At 33.0% G+C, this 20568-nt stretch overlaps 1 protein-coding gene across 1 annotated transcript in view; it reads right to left on the bottom strand.

Annotated features, from left to right (window-relative positions):
• LOC139775404 (uncharacterized) overlaps nt 1–19231 on the bottom strand; it is a gene marked incomplete at its 5' end in the record, with an annotated part of 41573 nt that extends 22342 nt beyond the window's left edge. Inside the window, 5 exons of the mRNA XM_071711334.1 lie at nt 3855–3986; nt 4105–4205; nt 10580–10675; nt 16185–16248; nt 18953–19231. Of these exons, the coding sequence (XP_071567435.1) occupies nt 3855–3986; nt 4105–4205; nt 10580–10675; nt 16185–16248; nt 18953–19231 (672 nt within the window). The remainder of the gene's footprint in view (nt 1–3854; nt 3987–4104; nt 4206–10579; nt 10676–16184; nt 16249–18952) is intronic.
• Between the last annotated feature and the right edge of the window lie 1337 nt (nt 19232–20568).

The raw sequence follows: 20568 nt of genomic DNA, 5'->3' as shown, positions 1-20568 counted from the left end.
TAGAATTGTCTATTGTTAAGGATAATCGATAGAACTCTTCGAGTGGCTACTAGAACTCTCAAGAGATTGTCAGATTTCCGAAAATATTTTTTGACTTATATGGATTTACGTGTCGTACGCAGAAATATTTTCAAAGCTAGAACTTTTATGATATAGGTATATATATATATATATTAGGGTGATCCTTATTTATTCGACAAAAAAATTTTTAAAAAAATTTTTTGCGGCACCCCCCAGAATGTTTCCAATTCACAAAAAAATAATCCCTGCCAAAGCTCAGCTCGATCGAATAACGGAAAAACCCGTGCCCCCGAATTTTTAAACATTTGAGTTCTCTTGTATTAAACTGTTTATTCCATTAACATTGGTTTTTAAAGCGTATTTTCCACAAAAATCCGACCTAAAGGACTTTTCTTTTTTTAACATGTGTGTCTTGCTTTTCTGCATCGTTTGAGACCTTATACGTCTCATTTAAACAATTAGGTAAATTGTTAATAACTAAAAAATAAAAATAAATAGTTATTGCATTTATTGCTTGATCAGCTGGAAAAAATTATGTATGGGCTACAAAAGTTATAGTAGTATGTTTAGAGCCAAAAGAAGAACAAAAATTAAAAGATTTCATGGTTTTATTAAAAACAATCAATTTTTTGTGGCTAACGTTACCTAATAATATTTATACTTAAGTCCTGAAGCTGTTGCGCTTACGTTCTTTGATCAGAAAGTATCCGCAGATACGAAAAAGTAATAGATGATTGAAGCTATCAATCCAGAAAAAATATCGACAAATGAAAGTGTTAAGCGCGTAGTTATAAAAGCACACAATATTCCTGAAGTGCTAGAAAAAGATATTGAACATTTCGTAACTGCGAAAACAGCTGATTTTTTCGACAGATTTAATATTAGTCGGGATTTTATGCAGACTGACCCGTCAACCTGGTCAGAAAACGACACTTTTAAAAAAGGTTTTCAAATTGTATCCAAATTAAAAGTTGTTAACGATACAGCGGAAAGAGGCGTTAAGTTAATGGAGGATTACAGTAAATTAATTACTAGAAACAAAGATCAAAAACAGTATTTATTACAAGTTGTAAAAGATTACCGTCGCCGCTTCCCTGATTCGACAAAGGAAACCTTATTATTGCAATAAATATTATTAGGTAACGTTAGCCACAAAAAATTGATTGTTTTTAATAAAGACATAAAATCTTTTAATTTTTGTTCTTCTTTTGGCTCTAAACATACTATTATAACTTTTGTAGCTCATACATAATTTTTTCCAGCTGATCAAGCAATATATGCAATAACTATTTATTTTTATTTTTTAGTTATTAAAAATTTACTTAATTGTTTAAATGAGACGTATAAGGTCTCAAACGATGCAGAAAAGCAAGACACACATGTTAAAAAAAGAAAAGTGCTTTAGGCCGATTTTTGTGGAAAATACGCTTTAAAAACCAACGTTGATGGAATAAACAGTTTAATACAAGAGAACTCAAATGTTTAAAAATCCGGGGGCACGGGTTTCCGTTATCCGATCGAGCTGAGCTTTGGCAGGGATTATTTTTTTGCGAATTGAAAACATTTTGGGGGGTGCCGCAGAATAAATTTAAAAGTCGAAAAATATAAGGACTACCCTAATATATATATATATATATATATATATATATATATATATATATAAAGGTTTTAAACGTCGCTTGTTGTTTATTAAAAAGTTATTAACAACAAAGTTTAAAAAATATGACAGTTTGTGTCAGTGCTAAGGGAAGTAATTTGCTAATATGTGTGAAGACCTCATTTCGCTTTGTAAGCAGGGGTGGGGTAAGGTGGATCTCGCTTCGCGTGGATGGTTCTCTGGACAGCATTGTACTTTCAACGCAAATCGAGATCCATCCCACCCCACTCCACCCTTGCTTATAAGGCGAAACGAGATCTATCATTGTACGGTTGGGGTTTTCAACTTTCCACGCGAACCGAGGTCCATCTCCACCCACCCCTGCCTGCGAAAGAGGGTAGCCCTTCCCCCGCCTACATGAGTACTGTATCTATACACACATATTAGCAAATTACTTCCCTTATAGATTTCGTTCTGCATACACGTGTGTACGAATGTGAATAATAAAACACGTATCATATAAGAAATTGTCAATAATCTCCACAGTGCATCGAAAGTGATGATAATGAATAAGTTTGATTAAAAGTCTTCCAGAAAGAAACGATTCTATGTAATAACATCACATATATATATTTATACGTTTTTGTTCTTGTCCATTTATTTAATAATATTAAAAAGAGTAACGTACGTGTTTTATTATTTCAAACGTGCTGCAATTTAATCATTACCTTCATTTATAACATTTCAAGCAGCGAGTAATAACTATTATTCGATAATAATAGTTATTATAATATGAAAGTTAATTACAAACATTTTTTATAGATAAGGTAAGCGTTTCCTTTTATTTTATTTTTTATTTTTTGTTATAGAATTATTAAATTTATTTAAATAAAGAAATTGTGTTTAAATTTAACTGGTCAAGCTCTTAGTTGCCTTGCTACGCCGCTTCGACAAAAATCTGCGCTCGCGAACCGGTATATACTTTGTCGCCTATTTTTCAAGAGCGTGTTTCTCGAAAACGGCTGAGCGTTGCGCGCTAGTGCTTCACTATGTTTTACTACTAGTGAAGGACTATTACAGGAATAAGTTTAGTTAAAATCCGTTTCCCAGTCCTCCCCTTGTGAGTAAAAAAATGTGACAATTAGTAAACATAGGTTGAAAACTAAATCTATAGTTTGAAATAGTATACTGAAATAACATCTTATTTTGACTTTTGAACGCTCATAGCGCTTAAACGATTGCAGATTATTGTGAATCTTGCTCATTGTGACCTTTGATCAGCATCATATAAACTATCCACTTCCAAAGTTTCAGCCAATTTCACCGAAATCCAATTTCCATAAGAACTGTGCGGAGTCCTTTAACAAGTCCAACCATATATCTATTTATGAAAGATAAGTTAAAGATAAAAAGTTACGATTTTAATGGTTTTTGTTAAATAAAAACAAACTCGTTATTTGACCAAAATTCTTTATTAACTTTTAGGTACTGATCGTAGATCAGCTTTATTAATAACCTTTAATAGATGCTTCATCGTATTGTCGTGAAGACATCTTCTTTGTTGTGTTAATACGGAACTTCCAACGCTGAATAAGCGCTCTACCGAAGCACTACTTGGAAGTAGTGTGTTGCATTTAATAAAGTTTTTTAATATTTGGATAGTCATTTCGACATTACAAAGTTTAGATTTTAACAATTGTTGAAATTCCTCTAGTTCGGGTCAAAACGGCTTTGTTTCTCAGTTAAAAGCAAAAAATCATCATTATTATCGGGTACTTTATCGCTCATTGGGGGACTTTCTTTCGATCCTGATATTTAATAGATCTTGTAGACTCGGTTTAAAGTAACGATTAAAGTAACTGTTCGATTCGTTACCCAAAAAATGTAACTGCGTTACCGTTACAGTTATTACCGAGAGAAATAACGCCGTTACCGCAAATTGTTACTGGAAAAAAGTAACTTGTAACGGTAACGCGTTACTTCCCAACCCTGCTATATACACACACACAAACTTGTATTTTATGAGATATTTAAAAAAGATCTAATTGATGTATTTTTGATCTATTCGGCAATGTTAAAGTCTTTTCTTAATCTTTATAATTTGTGCATTCAATAATACATATAACTGAATATATTCAAATAAATAACAAAATGGTTGTAATATAATGAAAGTTATTCGATTATCATGTTTAATTTTTCAATTATTTAATCAATAATTTAACAGAGATGTTCCTACCTGATAAAGCGCAGCTAAATGATTACTCGTTGCGACCAAAAACGGTTGATTGACACCCGGATGATCTAAATCATGCGTTACAGCCGCTATCAAAGAAGCCATAATTTCTAAATTCGTTAGATGCGTTTTAATCTGCAAATTTATAACTCGGTCATTCTTTTTCGCTGAGAAAATAAAGTTATTACATGCCGTCTAAATAATTGAAAATTCTACATTTATCTATAAAACTGCAAAATAAATATATAGTTACCTTTTTTTCTTGAAGGAAGCAATGCATTGCCTGAGTGACATCCGTAGCATGTATACTGTTGTGGTAAGGATTTGTACTGTGATAACCCTCCTCGATAAAAGCTTCAATTAAATATATACATGAATTATTTGATCATGATATTCAGATTGACAATTTTTAAAAAATTTTTATTTATTTTTATTTTCTTATTTTTTATTGAAAGTAATAATTTATTGCATATCCCCGTAGGGTTCACAATCTAGTACCTCCTCTTTCTCCTCTCACTTAACCCTTTGGACCAACTGCTTAACGTCTCTTTTCGAAAGACGGAGCCCAGTTTGCTCCGCACAAGGGGCCTAATCTTGCACGGAGGGGCGCAGCTTTCGGAAAAACATTCCATGGCTCTAGTGGACTCGAAACTGGTTCCTCAGATTACGAGTCTGGCGCTCTACCACTATACCACACTGCCGCCCTTTCTTATTTTTTATATTCTATACTATTTTATTTCTCCTATATCTTTCTATATGTATAATAAAATCAAAATAATATAAATCTCTCTTCCTCTTTCTTTTCCCATCCCTCTCCCTCTTTCTCTAAAAAAAAACATGATTACATTACTTGATAAGATATGTCAAAAAAACATCAAATACCTAGAATTATCTACGCAAAGCATTAACTTGTTTTCTCGGAAATTATTAAGTACAGCTATGAAATATTTTGTACAGATTTTTCGTCAGATAAATGGAATATAATGAAATAAAAGGGATACATTTATAATTTTTTGCACCTAATTGTATCAACGTACACAATGCAATAAGCAGTTACATTTATTCTGTAAATACAACATACATTATGCATTTTTTATGTCAATTTTAATTTTTCTTTTATTAATCTAAATATGAAGTATTTAGGTAAAATCATCAGAAAATGAACGCTTTATAAAGTATTTCATACTTTTATTAGAACATTGGACTAAAACGCGAAATATATCTCAAAATAATTATAATAATAAGTGAAACACGACCGCTATGATATACAATTTAGAGGAAACACCAATTCGGTTAGGACTGGATTTGGTAGCCTAATAATATTATTCGCGTACGTTTCTTTGTCTTAGCTCGACTAAAATAATTATTTTTGATGATTTCATAATCAAATTAATAAACATGCAAAATAATAAGAAGAATTGAGTTATATAATAAGAAGAAATATACATTTATTTTAAAAACTAAAAAAATTTTATTTTAAATAAGATGAGCTATCCGCCTACTTCTTGAAAAGATTTAGCAGCAAAATCCCATTTATAACAGAAAGATTTCCAACAAACTTTAAAATACTATAAAAAATTTATTTATTATTATGCTTACTTTATCAACTTTTTAATTTTTAACAACACTACCTGCTATCAAGCAAATTCTTTTGTGCCCATTACTGTTTTACATTATAAATTAATGTAGAATAAATAAATAGAATAAATAATTATTAACTTATTTATAAGAAATCTAAAATAAATCAAATCTGGGCCAATATGAGTTTATAAGCTATTCTTGCAATAATGTAATTATACAATATTTTTTATTTGTTCTTATAATAAATTTGTAATTGAATTTAGGGTAAGTCGGGGAAAGATGCCATAGTTAAGAAATAATAAAGAAATATAAAGAAACCAATAGTCACAACCACTTCGGAATTCTTACAAAATGATACTTAAGCTTTCACATAGCAGTGCTGAAAATAGCCACCCTAAAATTTATCACTAAAATATTGTAATTTGATTATATGTTTCCCTGCAAAACTGGTATTTTACCCTTATGCTTCTATCTACAGGTGGCATCTTATTCAGGGGTAATGGAGGAAGATACTGATACTGTGAGAGACATTCAGCACTCAATAAATGAAGTGTAATACGTATACAAAAATATAGTTATTTATTTTAAATAATAAACTTGTTTAACGATTAATAATTAGTAAACACAATTTCAAAAAAATTAATACTTTTGTTTTAGATATACATTTATCGGAATATTGTAGCATTCACGATATTTAAAAAAACTAAAATCTATATATATAAAAACAAATGTCCTGACTGACTGACTCATCAACGTCCAGCCCAAATCCCTAAACCTAGAAACATGAAATTCGAGGAGTACATTCCTTCCATGACGTGAGCACCCACTAAGAAGAAATTTTTAGAAACTCGACCTCTAAGGGAGTGAAAAGGGGTAAAATATGTATTGCTGTAGCGAAGCACGGGTATCAAGCTAGTCTAATATAAGAATACAAAAATTGTACGTCAGTATTCATGTAAATAGTCTGTCACATTAATGATGTTTTTCCTAAAGTGGCATTTTACTCCAATGACGATGAGGAGAAGATACTACCTCTGATTCTTTACACATTGACATCATAGAAGAAATGGCTATTCGGGTCAATAGACAGCCATTTCATATGGTTTCAAAAGAATATGTTAAATAAATCCACTTTCAATGAAAAGAAATTAACGAATAATCTTAAAAAAAGTGTACACTATTATAAGAAGCCTATTCACCACTTGATTTGAACAGATCTTCTCAGATTTTTCGGATTTAACACGATAAAATTGGAGAAGCCTGCATGTGATGTTACTCATTGTATGAAAAATCTCACGTTAACGACTAGAAAATATTACCATCTATCGGATAATAAATGAAATATTAACAAAGTGGCATCTTTGACCTATTGGCATCTTTTCCCGACTTACCCTATATATTTCAAATATTCTTCAATTTATATTAATTTTTACTTTTTTCCTAATGTTCTTGTCACAATCAATGATATTGATATATGAATTCTAGTTTCAGTCAAGCAGTTTATATTTGACTGAGAAGGATTTTAATAAAGATCAAAACTAGTATCAACTAAAGAATATTTAGAACAAAATATTTCAAATAAAATATTTAAAATAAAAAGTTAAAAAAAGTAGAGAAATATTGTATTACATGACCATATTTTGTAAATGTATGTATACTAAATTGTGTTATCGTACGAACTTCTGGATTTGATTCTTTATAATTTCCTATAAATGAGTTAATTATTATTATTTTTTAATATAGTTTACTAGATTTAGAAAATAAATGTTTAAATTTGCCTTATTTTTAGGTTTATTTCAGATATATGACTGACAGCTCCTAAATAAAACTGCATAAATTCATTACAATCTTTATAGTCAGTACATTTCGGGACGCGCCAGTTATTGGGCCATCTCAATATTGGGAAAATTTTAGGAAAACTTGAATTTTGCTGATCTATGCAAATGAGTATAAAAATTTACCGTTTTGTACTATTCAATACATTCAATGCGAGTAATCAAGCAGAGATGCTATTAACAATCGATATAAAAGGATAGAGTATTTTTTATATCCAGGCGTTTTTGGTTCGATTTCTATCTTGATTAATCTAATCGGGACTGTATATAGAGACCGATAGAAAAAGAAGTACAGATTTTTTGTGTATCCCGATTAGTCTCGGCATTTAGTAACTGTAAAGTAATACCTGATATCACAATTAATTATCATAGAACTGGAATGTAGTTGCAATTTTGGTCGACGTCCACTGTCCTCCTCTTATCAGCCACGTTTTAGTAATGAGCTGCTGCACAGTATCTTTATATATCCCGAAACATTTAAACGTGGCCAAAAGATCTATATGCACATTTAATATTGTAGTATTTCTATGTCTTCGTGAGCGTCAGGCGCGACAGTGTAAGAATCCAGAGTACTCTATTATATCCCCCGTTAGCTCTTTATTACTCGCAGTCTAATACAACTCTCCCTCGCCCGCTTTCACGACTCACACTTACACTCTCCCGCACTCACACTCCATCTCGAGTCATTACCGAGATCAGTCATCACCATCAACCAATCACACACCGCATTTATTATGTTCCGCCGCGTGCCCTACAGTTCTGTCATTCTTGACCAGAGCAAATGGTCCCAAAACTTGCAAGGAATAACATAAGATATGATAAGCAGGTCCACCAATTTATCGTTTTATAACTGATCGGTCAGAACACATTGTCGCTATAGAGTAAAACATAGAACGCAGGTCAAATCTTCTGAAAGACTTTGTGGAACATGTTGTATGATACGGCGATCGTCTAACGGATTGCGAGGAGTCGCACTTATAACTAACAGTACAAATATACTTATATGTACAGGGTTTGGTAAAAGTATGGCAACCCTTAAATTTAACGAAAATTATGCATTTTCGGGGGGGGGGGGGGAGAAGTTACACACGCGGAGCAGAGGATTTTTAGTCATTAAAAAGAGAAGGAGTGACCGTCCTCAGTCTTTATTTGTTCCGCAACCAATCACCACACATCCACACCCACACTTTCAAACACACATATATGTATGTACACGCACACGCACGCACGCACAGAGGTGTAAATCCGACCGTGCAACCTCCTTGCGATATACCTTGTATAATGCTGATGCCAGCGATACTGTAACTTTCAAGCTCCATAACTTGAAAAGTATTTAATAAAAAAATACTTCGTTATAGTGTTTGGAAAAGCTTTCGAGATAAGCTACAAGAATATGTAATAAAAAATTGGAGTTTTCATTAAAAAATTTCAGGGTGATCTTTACGTAACTTTGGCAACACTCTTCAAAGTCATACTAATATTGCTACGTAATGCGTTACTTGAAAGCCTACAACATCTAAAACATTTTTTCGAAAATGTATAGTACGTTTTTGTAAAATTTATTTGCCATACTTTTGCCAAACCCTGTATATACAGTGTTTCAAAAGGTATAGGATAAACTTTAGGGGTTGCTAGATATCAACGAAAGAATCAATTTTTGTTCAGGAACCTGTGTCCTCCGACGCGTTCTTCAGGAGCTGCGCGTCCTCATTCGGATCGCCTGTTATGTAGGCAACTCGCACGATAGCATTGACGTCTAACAATAATAGTTTACACGTTCTTTAATTTTTTTGTTGGTTTCTTTAACTTTTATTTACGTATTTTATTACAGGAGATACTCAAAGTGCCTGCCTTGCACTTAATTATATTTATCATATCTGTAGCATTGAATTTTCTTACTGATTGGAACATCTGGTAAATATTTTATACCCTTATAAACCCCCTCTCAATGACCTAATTCTCCTTCACATATACATTTTATTATAGAGGTACCCTCCTGAGTAACCTTCAGAAGGTTTTAGCCGTCGCTTGTTGTTTATTAAAAAGTTATGAACAAAAAAGTTTAAGAAATATAATAGTGTCAGTGATAAGGGAAGTAATTTGCTGATATATGTGTATAGACTGTACTCATATAGGCGGGAGAGAAGCTACCGCTCCTCCGCCGCAAGCAGGGGTTGGTGGGGGTTCGCGTGGAAAGTTGAAAACCCGAATTGTATAATGATATACCTCGTTTCGCCCTATAAGCAGGGGTGGGGTGGGATGAGGTGAATCTCGCTTTGCGTGAAAAGTACAATGCTGTCTAGAGAACCATCCACGCGAAGCGAGGTTCACCCCATCCCATTCCACCTCACCTCTGCTTACAGGACGAAAGGTCTATCATTGTACGGTTCGGGTTTTCAACTTTTCAGGCGAAACAAGGTCCACCCCTATCCACCCCTGTCTGCTACCGCCCCTCCTACATGTGTACTGTCTATACACACATATCAGCAAAATACTTTCTTTAGTACTGACACAAACTATTTCTCAGTTATATTTGTTCATAACTTTTTAATAAACAATGAGCGATGGCTAAAACCTTCTAAAAGTTATTCAGGAGAGTGCTCTTTGCAACATATGTAAAGGAGAAGGTCATTGAGGGGGGTTCGTAAGGGTAAATATTTACCGGACACTTCAATATTGTTCTTGATTTGATCAAAAGCTTTCATGATCCTTTCAATTATCTCCTTTCTAGTGTCGAGTGATGTACACCATTTAGGTGATTGGACAAGGTCGCGTAATTCCTTAAGGATGTGTCAGAGGACACGGGTTTCTTAACAAAAATTGAGATTTTAAATGAGACCTACCATTCCCTAGTTTGTCCCATATTTTTTGAAACACTCAGTATATAAAACAAACAAAATTCTTATTTTGAATATTTTAATGTTTACATTTGATAATCATAAACAGACATTTATTTTGTATTTGATTCATATTTGAATATTATTTGACTTTTCGAAATATGATATATGAAATATATCATACTATAAATATCATACGTTCTATTCGCGATTATATGAATACTAAAATATATAACAAGTTTGTTAACAAAATAAATCTGTCAATAAAATGCAAAAACATAATAAAAAATCGACTGAAAAATATGAAAATATGTGATGATGACGTTTACGATTTTGTGTTGTATCTTCATAAACGCATAATACTTTTATACACTTTTTATTTATCGTATATGCTTCTTCCAAATTAATTAGCACAAAAATTACAGAAAAAATTAAAAAATTTCCGAACTTAAAAAATTTGAAAGTATATGCTTACTGAATAGCTTCCACACTGTTACGACATCCAAGCTAAAGTGTTGAAAAAGTCCATACCAATGGAAGAGATGGACACATAATACTGGCAGCGAACGACCTGGAAATTAAACATAACATTATATATGGCAATTATTTAAATACAAATTAACGATTACGTTTTATCCCTTTGTGTATTTTACTCATATTTGAATCTACAAGTATACACAAACCTCTGCTAATAAAGTTAAAAATTATTCCAGGAATGCAAATATTATATTGGCAAAAATTTGAATTTTTTCTTGGTATAGTAAAAGATATAACCTTACTTTTGAGACGTTTTCGAATCACTTATCATGTTTCACATTGAAAAGTTACAGTTGACCAAAAATAGACAAAAAAGTGGTTTTTGGAGATTTCAATCCTTTATATTATCGAATCTAGAGCTAATTAAAAATTTTCACTAACATATTTGGATTTAGCGATCCCAAATTAGTAAAGATTAACTGATTTCGTTTCCAAAGTATTTTCGTTGTTGACCAGTGAAATCTGACAGCGAGATTCATCGGAGAAGAGTTACGGTTTCATCCGAAGGAAGAAGAGAATGCTGTGGCTTTCAAGGTAATTCAAAAGAAATGCAACAAATGTAATAAATTAAATTGGTCACTTGGTGAAGTTCTGCAAAAAAGCTTACATCAAAAGATAAGAAGCAAGTACGTTGTTTTAAATGCAATAAAAATGAACATATTGTAAAATATTGTAATGAAGAAGATAATTCTAGCAAAAGGGGGTGTAATGTAAGAAGAACAATCATATGGAAAAAGATTGTTATTTCAAGAACAAGAAGCAAGACAAGAATAAAGATGCTAAAAAGATTGCACTTCCTACAAGTGAGATGTATATGTGAGGAAGATACCTGGATAGTTGACTCGGGAAGCACGTCAAATATGACAAACAACAGAAGTTTTTTTCTAAGAACTGAAAAAGTCTTAAAGCCGTTTGTTCCAACCTGTTGGTAACTAACTAATAGTTAAGTCATATACATATATGTCTTTGTTTATCCTTTACATTAGACAAAGATAGACATATGATTTAACTATTAGTTATAGCTTACCAACAGGTTGGAACAACCGGCCCTTATAGATAAATAAATGTTACAAAGTCGAAAGAGACAATGCTGGCAGAAAATATGGGTAGCATTGAGTTTAGTAAGTGCAAATTAAAACCGGTTATTGCGATAAATATTACCACATGTCTCGGTAGTCGAATTGGTACGACACCCTTCACGGAATGAGGGAGGTTTCAGGTTCGAATCCTGGCTGAGGTAATATTTTTCGCAATAAATTCTTTACAGTTTTTAGATAATTAAATCGAGTCGATTTAATTCCGGGGAGGGACGGGTTTTAATTCCAACAATAACTGTGTTTCAAGTCCGACAAATAATCGGCGCGCAGTTAAATAAGTTGGAAAAATATATGTATATATATTAGGGTGGTCCTTATATTTACTCGACAAAAAATTTTTTTTTTAATTTTTTTTGCGGCACCCCCCAGAATGTTTCCAATTCGCAAAAAAATAATCCCTGCCAAAGCTCAGCTCGATCGGATAACGGAAACCCGTGCCCCGAATTTTTAAACATTTGAGTTCTCTTGTATTAAACTGTTTATTCCATTAACATTGGTTTTTAAAGCGTATTTTCCACAAAAATCCGACCTAAAGGACTTTTCTTTTTTTAACATGTGTGTCTTGCTTTTCTGCATCGTTTGAGACCTTATACGTCTCATTTAAACAATTAGGTAAATTGTTAATAACTAAAAAATAAAAATAAATAGTTATTGCATTTATTGCTTGATCAGCTGGAAAAAATTATGTATGGGCTACAAAAGTTATAGTAGTATGTTCAGAGCCAAAAGAAGAACAAAAATTAAAAGATTTCATGTTTTTATTAAAAACAATCAATTTTTTGTGGCTAACGTTACCTAATAATATTTATACTTAAGTCCTGAAGCTGTTGCGCTTGCGTTCTTTGATCAGAAAGTATCCGCAGATACGAAAAAGTAATAGATGATTGAAGCTATCAATCCAGAAAAAATATCGACAAATGAAAGTGTTAAGCGCGTAGTTATAAAAGCACACAATATTCCTGAAGTGCTAGAAACAGATATTGAACATTTCGTAACTGCAAAAACAGCTGATTTTTTCGACAGATTTAATATTAGTCGGGATTTTATGCAGACTGACCCGTCAACCTGGTCAGAAAACGACACTTTTAAAAAAGGTTTTCAAATTGTATCCAAATTAAAAGTTATTAACGATACAGCGGAAAGAGGCGTTAAGTTAATGGAGGATTACAGTAAATTAATTACTAGAAACGAAGATAAAAAACAGTATTTATTACGAGTTGTAAAAGATTACCGCCGCCGCTTCTCTGATTCGACAAAAAAAACCTTATTATTGCAATAAATATTATTAGGTAACGTTAGCCACAAAAAATTGATTGTTTTTAATAAAAACATGAAATCTTTTAATTTTTGTTCTTCTTTTGGCTCTAAACATACTACTATAACTTTTGTAGCCCATACATAATTTTTTCCATCTGATCAAGCAATATATGCAATAACTATTTATTTTTATTTTTTAGTTATTAACAATTTACCTAATTGTTTAAATGAGACGTATAAGGTCTCAAACGATGCAGAAAAGCAAGACACACATGTTAAAAAATGAAAAGTGCTTTAGGCCGGATTTTTGTGGAAAATACGCTTTAAAAACCAATGTTAATGGAATAAACAGTTTAATACGAGAGAACTCAAATGTTTAAAAATCCGGGGGCACGGGTTTTCGTTATCCGATCGAGCTGAGCTTTGGCAGGGATTATTTTTTTGCGAATTGAAAACATTCTGGGGGGTGCCGCAGAATAAATTTAAAAGTCGAAAAATAAGGCCCACCCTAATATATATATATATATATATATATATATATATATATATACATATATATATATACACAGAAACTAATATAAGGCTGTCAAAGATCTAAGCTTGGATCGTATGTCGTATGGCTTTTGATTCTAATTTGATTGTATATCGTAACGGTCCTATTTCTCTTATTATTATATAAATATAAAATATAAACTATAAATAATAAGAGAAAACAAGATCGCTATGATATACAATCGAATAAGAATAAAAGCCATTTTCGGTCCGAGCTTAGATTTTTGGCATGCAGCTCAATATTAATTTCCGTGTATATGTATTATTTATAATATACAGGGTGAGGAAAAAGTCTGGAACCGGTGAAGACATTTTAGGAAAAAATGTTTTATACATAAGTTGTAGAGCTTCAACAAATGCTAAATGTATCAAACGGTGGTACTTATTTGACCTTGAGCGTAAGTATGGAGGAGCTTTCAAGGTCAACTTTAAAATTTTAAATGGAAACCCCCACTTTTTATTTAATATTCTTGTAGCTGACATCGAGAGCTTTTCAAAACACTGTCAATAAACTTCTTTCGGTTGAGTACTTTTCGAGATATGTTGACAAAGTTCAAGTACCACCAGCATTGCATTAGCCAAGGTGTACCGCGTGGAGATTGCACGGTCGGATTTACACCTTATTGTGTGTGTGTGTGTGTGTGTGTGTGTGTGTGTGTGTGTGTGTGTGTGTGTGTGCGCGCGCGCGCGCGCGCACATATCACATATCAACATATCAAAACGGTTATTAAACTCATTTCATCAGTTATTCTCTGCTTCTCAATTCTTCGACGCTCGCAGGTTTTGTTTTATAAACATGGTCTTTTAAAAAGCCCCATAAACTCACGCTAGCAAGCGCCGGCAACACGCTGTTAATAGGGATACGCTAGCAAGCGTCGGCATCTCTGGCGATAAGCAGCTGAACTCCACGCTCAGGGGCTCTTTCTCTTTCAAGCTTTTGTAGTTTAATAACCGTTGATATGTTGATAACACACACACACACAATGAGATGTAAATCCGACTGTGCAACCTCCACGCGGTACAACTTGGCTAATGCTAATGCCGGCGGTACTTGAACTTTGTCAACTCATATCTCGAAAAGTACTCAACCGAAAGAAGTTTATTGATAGTGTTTTAAAAAGCTCTTGATGTTAGCTACAAGAATATTAAATAAAAAGTGGGGGTTTCCATTTAAAATTTTAAAGTTGACCTTGAAAGCTCCTCCATACTTACGCTCAAGGTCAAATAAGTACCACCGTTTGATGCATTTGTTGAAGCCGTATAACTTATGTATAAAACATTTTTTCCTAAAATGTCTTGTTTTCGAAATATTTCACCGGTTCCAGACTTTTTCCTCACCCTGTATGTATATACGTATATATTCCAACTTATTAAACTGCGCGCCGATCACAGACGGACTTGAAACACAGTTATTGTTGGAACAATGTTAACTGAATTGTTGGAACAAGGTTAAATTGAATTGAATTAATGACGGGTAGAGATTGTTCCAACAATAACTGTGTTAATTACTGTGTTAAATTAATATTGAGCTGTAAAAAATCTAAGCTCGTATTGAAAATGGCTTTTATTCTTATTCGATTATCTATATATATATCTCTTCTCTATATATATAAAAATAAATGTATGTATGTTTGTATGTTTGTCCGCTATGCAAATCTACAGTTTTCAAATTAGAACAACCAAATTTGGTATACTATCTCATGATACTCTAACTTAGACCGTAGACGTATTTTGAGAACCGCATCATTACCGATTTTTTGGAAAACCGGTTCGAAAATTTTTCTAATGTCTGTCTGTCTGATCGCGAACTACTCATTCATTAATGGACCGATTTTCTGGAAACCGGTACCAAAATTTGTCTAATTTTTCGGGGATGGTGTCGATGAAGAATAAATTAATATAAGAAAATAAAAATAAAAATAAAAAAAAATAAAAAAAGGACCTTCATACAAAATTGTCTGAAAAAGGTCCCTTTTTTCAAAAAAAATTTTTTTGGGCGTAAATATTACTATTCGGGGAAAAAACATCGTCTATTATACTGTCTAATAAATTAGCCGTAGAGGGTTTTGGGAAGGGGTCAAAGTGAGGGAAAAAGGTCTGCTGGGAAAGAATGTTTATTAGCATCAGTTGCGTTTAGAATTTGATGATCAATTTAATTTGTGATATTATTATTCTACTCTCACAGTTTTCAAATTAGAACAACCAAATTTAGTATATTATCTCATGATACTCTAACTTAGACCGTAGAGGGTTTTGGGAAGGGGTCTGAGCCCGGGGACAAAGGGCCCTCATACAAAATTGTCTAAAAAAGGTCCCTTTTTTGAAAAAAAAAATTTTTTTTGGTGGTAAATATTACTATTCGGGGAAAAGAAGGAAGAGCTTTTGAGCCCGCACGAAGCGCGGGCGAAAAAGCTTAAACTATAAATATAAAATATAATAAATAAATAATTATTTAATTATTAATGTAGTCGCGATCATGATATGCGTATGAAAGTGTTATAATGTTTTAGTATTTTATGTGTACAATATAGTTGTGTATGCAATATGTTTGTATGCAATATAATCGTATGTGCAAACAATACTGTTGGCAATCGTTTTATAGGTAAACGGGATCGTCCCAATTTCACATATACTTACCACCTGTGACTGTTTCCAAAGTGAAAGCATTAAATCTCCAGTTTCCAACTCTTTGTAACACGCACTGTAATACATATAAATGAAATATGGTAATATAAGCATGATATGAAGTATTATTAGTAAAAAGAATAAAAATGTGAATTTAGCAAAAGAACATAACGATTAACAAATGTCATCTTATTCTGATAAAAAAATTTGTAATTTATAAATTCAAGAACTTTTCAATTTTTATTTATTGTAATCCAAATATATAGGGTAGTCTTCATTAAATATTCTTTCTCCATTATAGAATTATTTATTTATTTATATTAATTGTTTCTCGAAAGTGTTGTGTTACGTATGATTCATAAATGTGTAAAGGGCTCATTCCTGAGTAATTTTGCTTTAACAATTCGCGACAGTCTCTCGTAGTTTCTGACAATGAGATATTTTAAGTTAAAGTTCAGTAATTTTTAAACTACATTGAGAGTATATAAGAAGTAGATAGAAGATATGACCTTGACCTTAATACATTAATTTTAATATTATATAAAATAGTCAAGATAATGATTCTAACAAGGGGATCTCACGAACTCGAAAATTCTGATTTTAATAAAACTTCCCACATATGTAGGAGGGGTAAAAAGATGAATTTAGAAATTTTTTGTTGCTGCCTAAAAACGATTTTAAGGGGTGAAACCACCACTCATATGTAGAGCGGCTTTTACTTTTCTCGATATATCTAAAAAAATATTTGAGATATCAAAAAATGTTTCTTATAAAAGTTTTATAGTAAAATCTCCTCTATTCAACAACATTAATAATATTTTTAAAAAACAATTTTTTAAATAAAATTGTGATTAAAAATTAAAAAAAAATTTTTTTTTCAAAATTTTATTAATGTGGTTAAATAGAGATGTTTTTACCATAAAACTTTTATTTGAAACATTTTTTGATATTTCGAGTAGGGGAGAGTTGGATATTACACCGCGCGGTTGACAATTCCGCGCCACTGTTTAACTTAATAACTATTTGTATTACGCGCCTACAATGATCTTAATATCATAGACTAACACGGAATACCCCCCGCAAATGCGCTGTCAGTTCGTTCCGGCCGTCCATGTGAAGACACTGCGCTCTGCAAGATTTTCTGCTTATTCACTGTAATTTTGCTGGTAGTTTCGATAAGAGGTGAGTAATAGAATATTTACATTACAGAATTAAATTTGACGCATTTGATAGGCTAAAACACTATAAAATTAGGTTGCAAAAAAAACATTTTGTTATTGTCTTCTACTTCATGTCACTGGCTGAAGCCAGAGTAATTTTTATAGGCACGATATTATCAGACCAGTTCGGTAATACCGCGTTTTCTCATTTTTTGGAAAATTGTTAATATTTTAGTTTGTGTTTAACTTTGAAGATTATTACTATTATATATGGATAGCCAAATAAATTACCTATCTAAAACTGCACATTTTGTTTTTTTGAAACATTTCTAAGCTTAGATATACGCTTCAATTCTTAGGGGCTCGGTAATATCCAACTCTCCCCTACCTTATGAGTAATTTTAAAAAGATTTTAGTCGGCGCTCATTATTTATTAACCCTTAGCTGGCACTGTGAGGTATTAAACGCCCCAGCCTAGTTCAGCTCTAATTTAAGCCCCCCTATAGTACGAAAATGGTACTAAAAAATGGAAGAATTTTGAATTTTTGAGTGAAAACAGTCATTTTTTCGTTTTCTTTTACATTCTCCAATTTTTTCATACTTAATATTAGATTTTATCAAAATAACCTATGACATCTGTTAAAACAACATTCGAAGACTATCTTGGAATTTTTTTAAGTAAAAAAAATCAATAGCTTCCTCGCAGCAAGCATTTTAGTGGCGGAGTCTGAAACTCATTCTATCCTTGTTTACATCTAATGAATGAGAAAGATAGAATGATGCAAATCACCACGGCCGAGGTTTTCAACGAATAATACATGTACTTAGCGATTAGATGAATAGATCATGCCTGACCTAACCTAAATCGAGTCCAACCGCACTATTGTGATATTTTTTTAATTAGTAAATAATTAAATACGATTAAATCGTGCGTGTAAAATCATATTTTATATTATTATAATTATTGGGATGTTGCAATGTTTGTTTTCAATTACCTCATGACGGACTGTTACTTGACTAAGTGCGTAGGTGAAAGGACTACCTTAAGAAAGAATGTTGAAGTAATAACTTAGAGCTCGGAAAAAGAATCAGATACCCGGATATCACGTATTTGAGAATTTGTTTTATTACTCTGTATATATGCGTCTCCGTGTAATACGTAGATATCCGTAGCATACTCATTGTATTCGGATTTGGACCGATTCAATATACAACAAGTAACGGGCGAGCGGGCGGGGTATCCGGATACCCGGATATTCTAAGCTTTAGTAATAATTGTGAATTTCGAGCCAGAATGGTACATTCTCTCATGCCTCCCGTCTGATTATCGTGCAGATTTTGTTTTTGGATCATTGCTAACCACGTTGGAGTTACGTAGAACTTTCCGCGTACCGAAATCATAAGCGCGCGACAAAGATTATGCGCCACGCAGCCGCCGATCATAGGATCACCTGCTGCCAGCACTCGCAAGTGCGGTCTTAACTTAAAGATTAAAAGTAAAATCGTAATATAAAATATTGCTATAAATATTAATAGAGGGGGGGGGGGGGGAAGAAAATGATTTTAATTTGGTACGAGTATTATAATTTAAAAAAAATTTATTTTTTGTGTATAAATTACCTGCACTAGTCCGTGGAAAATATCGTCCAAGATACCTGGTTCCTGATTCAAGGATCTGGTAATAAGCTTCTTACGACGTCTCTTATGTATCGTCAGAAATCGACCGATATGCCTGGGTCTATATCGATCGATGTCCAGACTCTCCAGCAGAATTTGTTCCGCGTCCGATAAACGCCTAAATGATGCTTCCGTAGCAGATGATTCATCATGGACTTCCAGTAACGTACCCGATGCATCGGAATCACGAAATATGCCGTTATCTATAAAATAGAAACGTTTTTAATATGTCATAAACAATACATTATTTTTTTCAAATATTAAACGAGGAAGAAATAATTTTTTGACATAAAATCAGTCCTATTTATTAATAATTTAATAACATTTCAAGTTGGCAATTACATATAAAATTATTTTAAAAAAAGAGAAGTGTCATGACCTTTATTTTTAATCTTTAATGTTTAGAAAATATAAAATGAAATAAAAACTAAAAACAATAAAAAGTACAAAAATGATATTCAATAATATACTTAAAAATTTGATACTGAAACGCATAAATAAAGATTAACAATTATTAAGTACTAGCTGATTACACGGGCTTCGCCCCGGAGAACATATGTAATAAGACACACAAATAGTCTCTCTCTCTCTCTCTCTCTCTCTCTCTCTCTCTCTCTCTCTCTCTCTCTCTCTCTCTCTCTCTCTCTCTCTCTCTCTCTCTCTCTCTCTCTCTCTCTCTCTCTCCTCTCTCTCTCTCTCTCCCTCTCTCTCTCTCTCCCTCTCCTCTCTCCCTCTCTCCCTCCTCTCTCCCTCTCCCTCTCCCTCTCCTCTCTCTCTCTCTCTCTCCCTCTCTATCTCTCCCTCTCTCCCTCTCCTCCTCTCCCTCTCCACCCCCTCTCTCTCCCTCTCCCTCTCTCCCCTCTCCCCCCCCCTCTCTCTCTCTCTCTCTCTCCCTCTCTCTCCCTCTCTCTCCTCTCTCCCTCTCCCTCTCCCTCTCTCCCTCTCCTCTCCCTCTCCCTCTCTCCTCTCTCTCTCTCTCTCCCTCTCTCCTCTCTCCCTCTCTCTCCCTCTCTCTCTCTCTCTCTCTCTCTCTCTCCTCTCTCTCTCTCTCCCTCTACCCCTACTACATGTATAATTCTTTGAAATTCAATCAATTATTTCCCAAAAAATTGGAAAAATTATAAAAACCGGTTTCCAAAAAGATCAATAACAAAAATAGTACACTTTATAGCACTTCCCGAGAAATTCTACCCCTACTTCATATACAATTCTTTAAGATTCGGTCAATTAATTCCCGAAAAATTGAAAAAATTTTGGTACCGGCTTCCAAAAAGATCGGTAACGAAAAATTATACACTTTATAGCACTCCCCGGAAAATTCTACCCCTGTTTAATCTATAATTCTTTGAGATTCGGTCAATTATTTCCCGAAAAATTAGAAGAATTGGAAAAACCGGTTTCCAGAAAATCGGTAACAAAAAACTATACACATAGTGGCACTCCCCGGAAAATTCTACCCCTATTTCATATACTTTTGGTAGAAATTTGATCTATAATTCTTTGAGATTCGGTCAATTATTTCTCAAAAAATTAGAAAAATTAAAAAAACCGGTTTCCAG

This window comes from Temnothorax nylanderi, unplaced genomic scaffold, assembly GCF_030848795.1.
Source record: "Temnothorax nylanderi isolate EJ_2023f unplaced genomic scaffold, tnyl_v1.0 TNYL_tig0098_pilon, whole genome shotgun sequence".
Taxonomy (NCBI): Eukaryota; Metazoa; Arthropoda; class Insecta; order Hymenoptera; family Formicidae; genus Temnothorax; species Temnothorax nylanderi.
The sequence above is the reverse complement of the archived record's forward strand: the minus strand, read 5'-3'. Positions and strand labels throughout refer to the sequence as shown.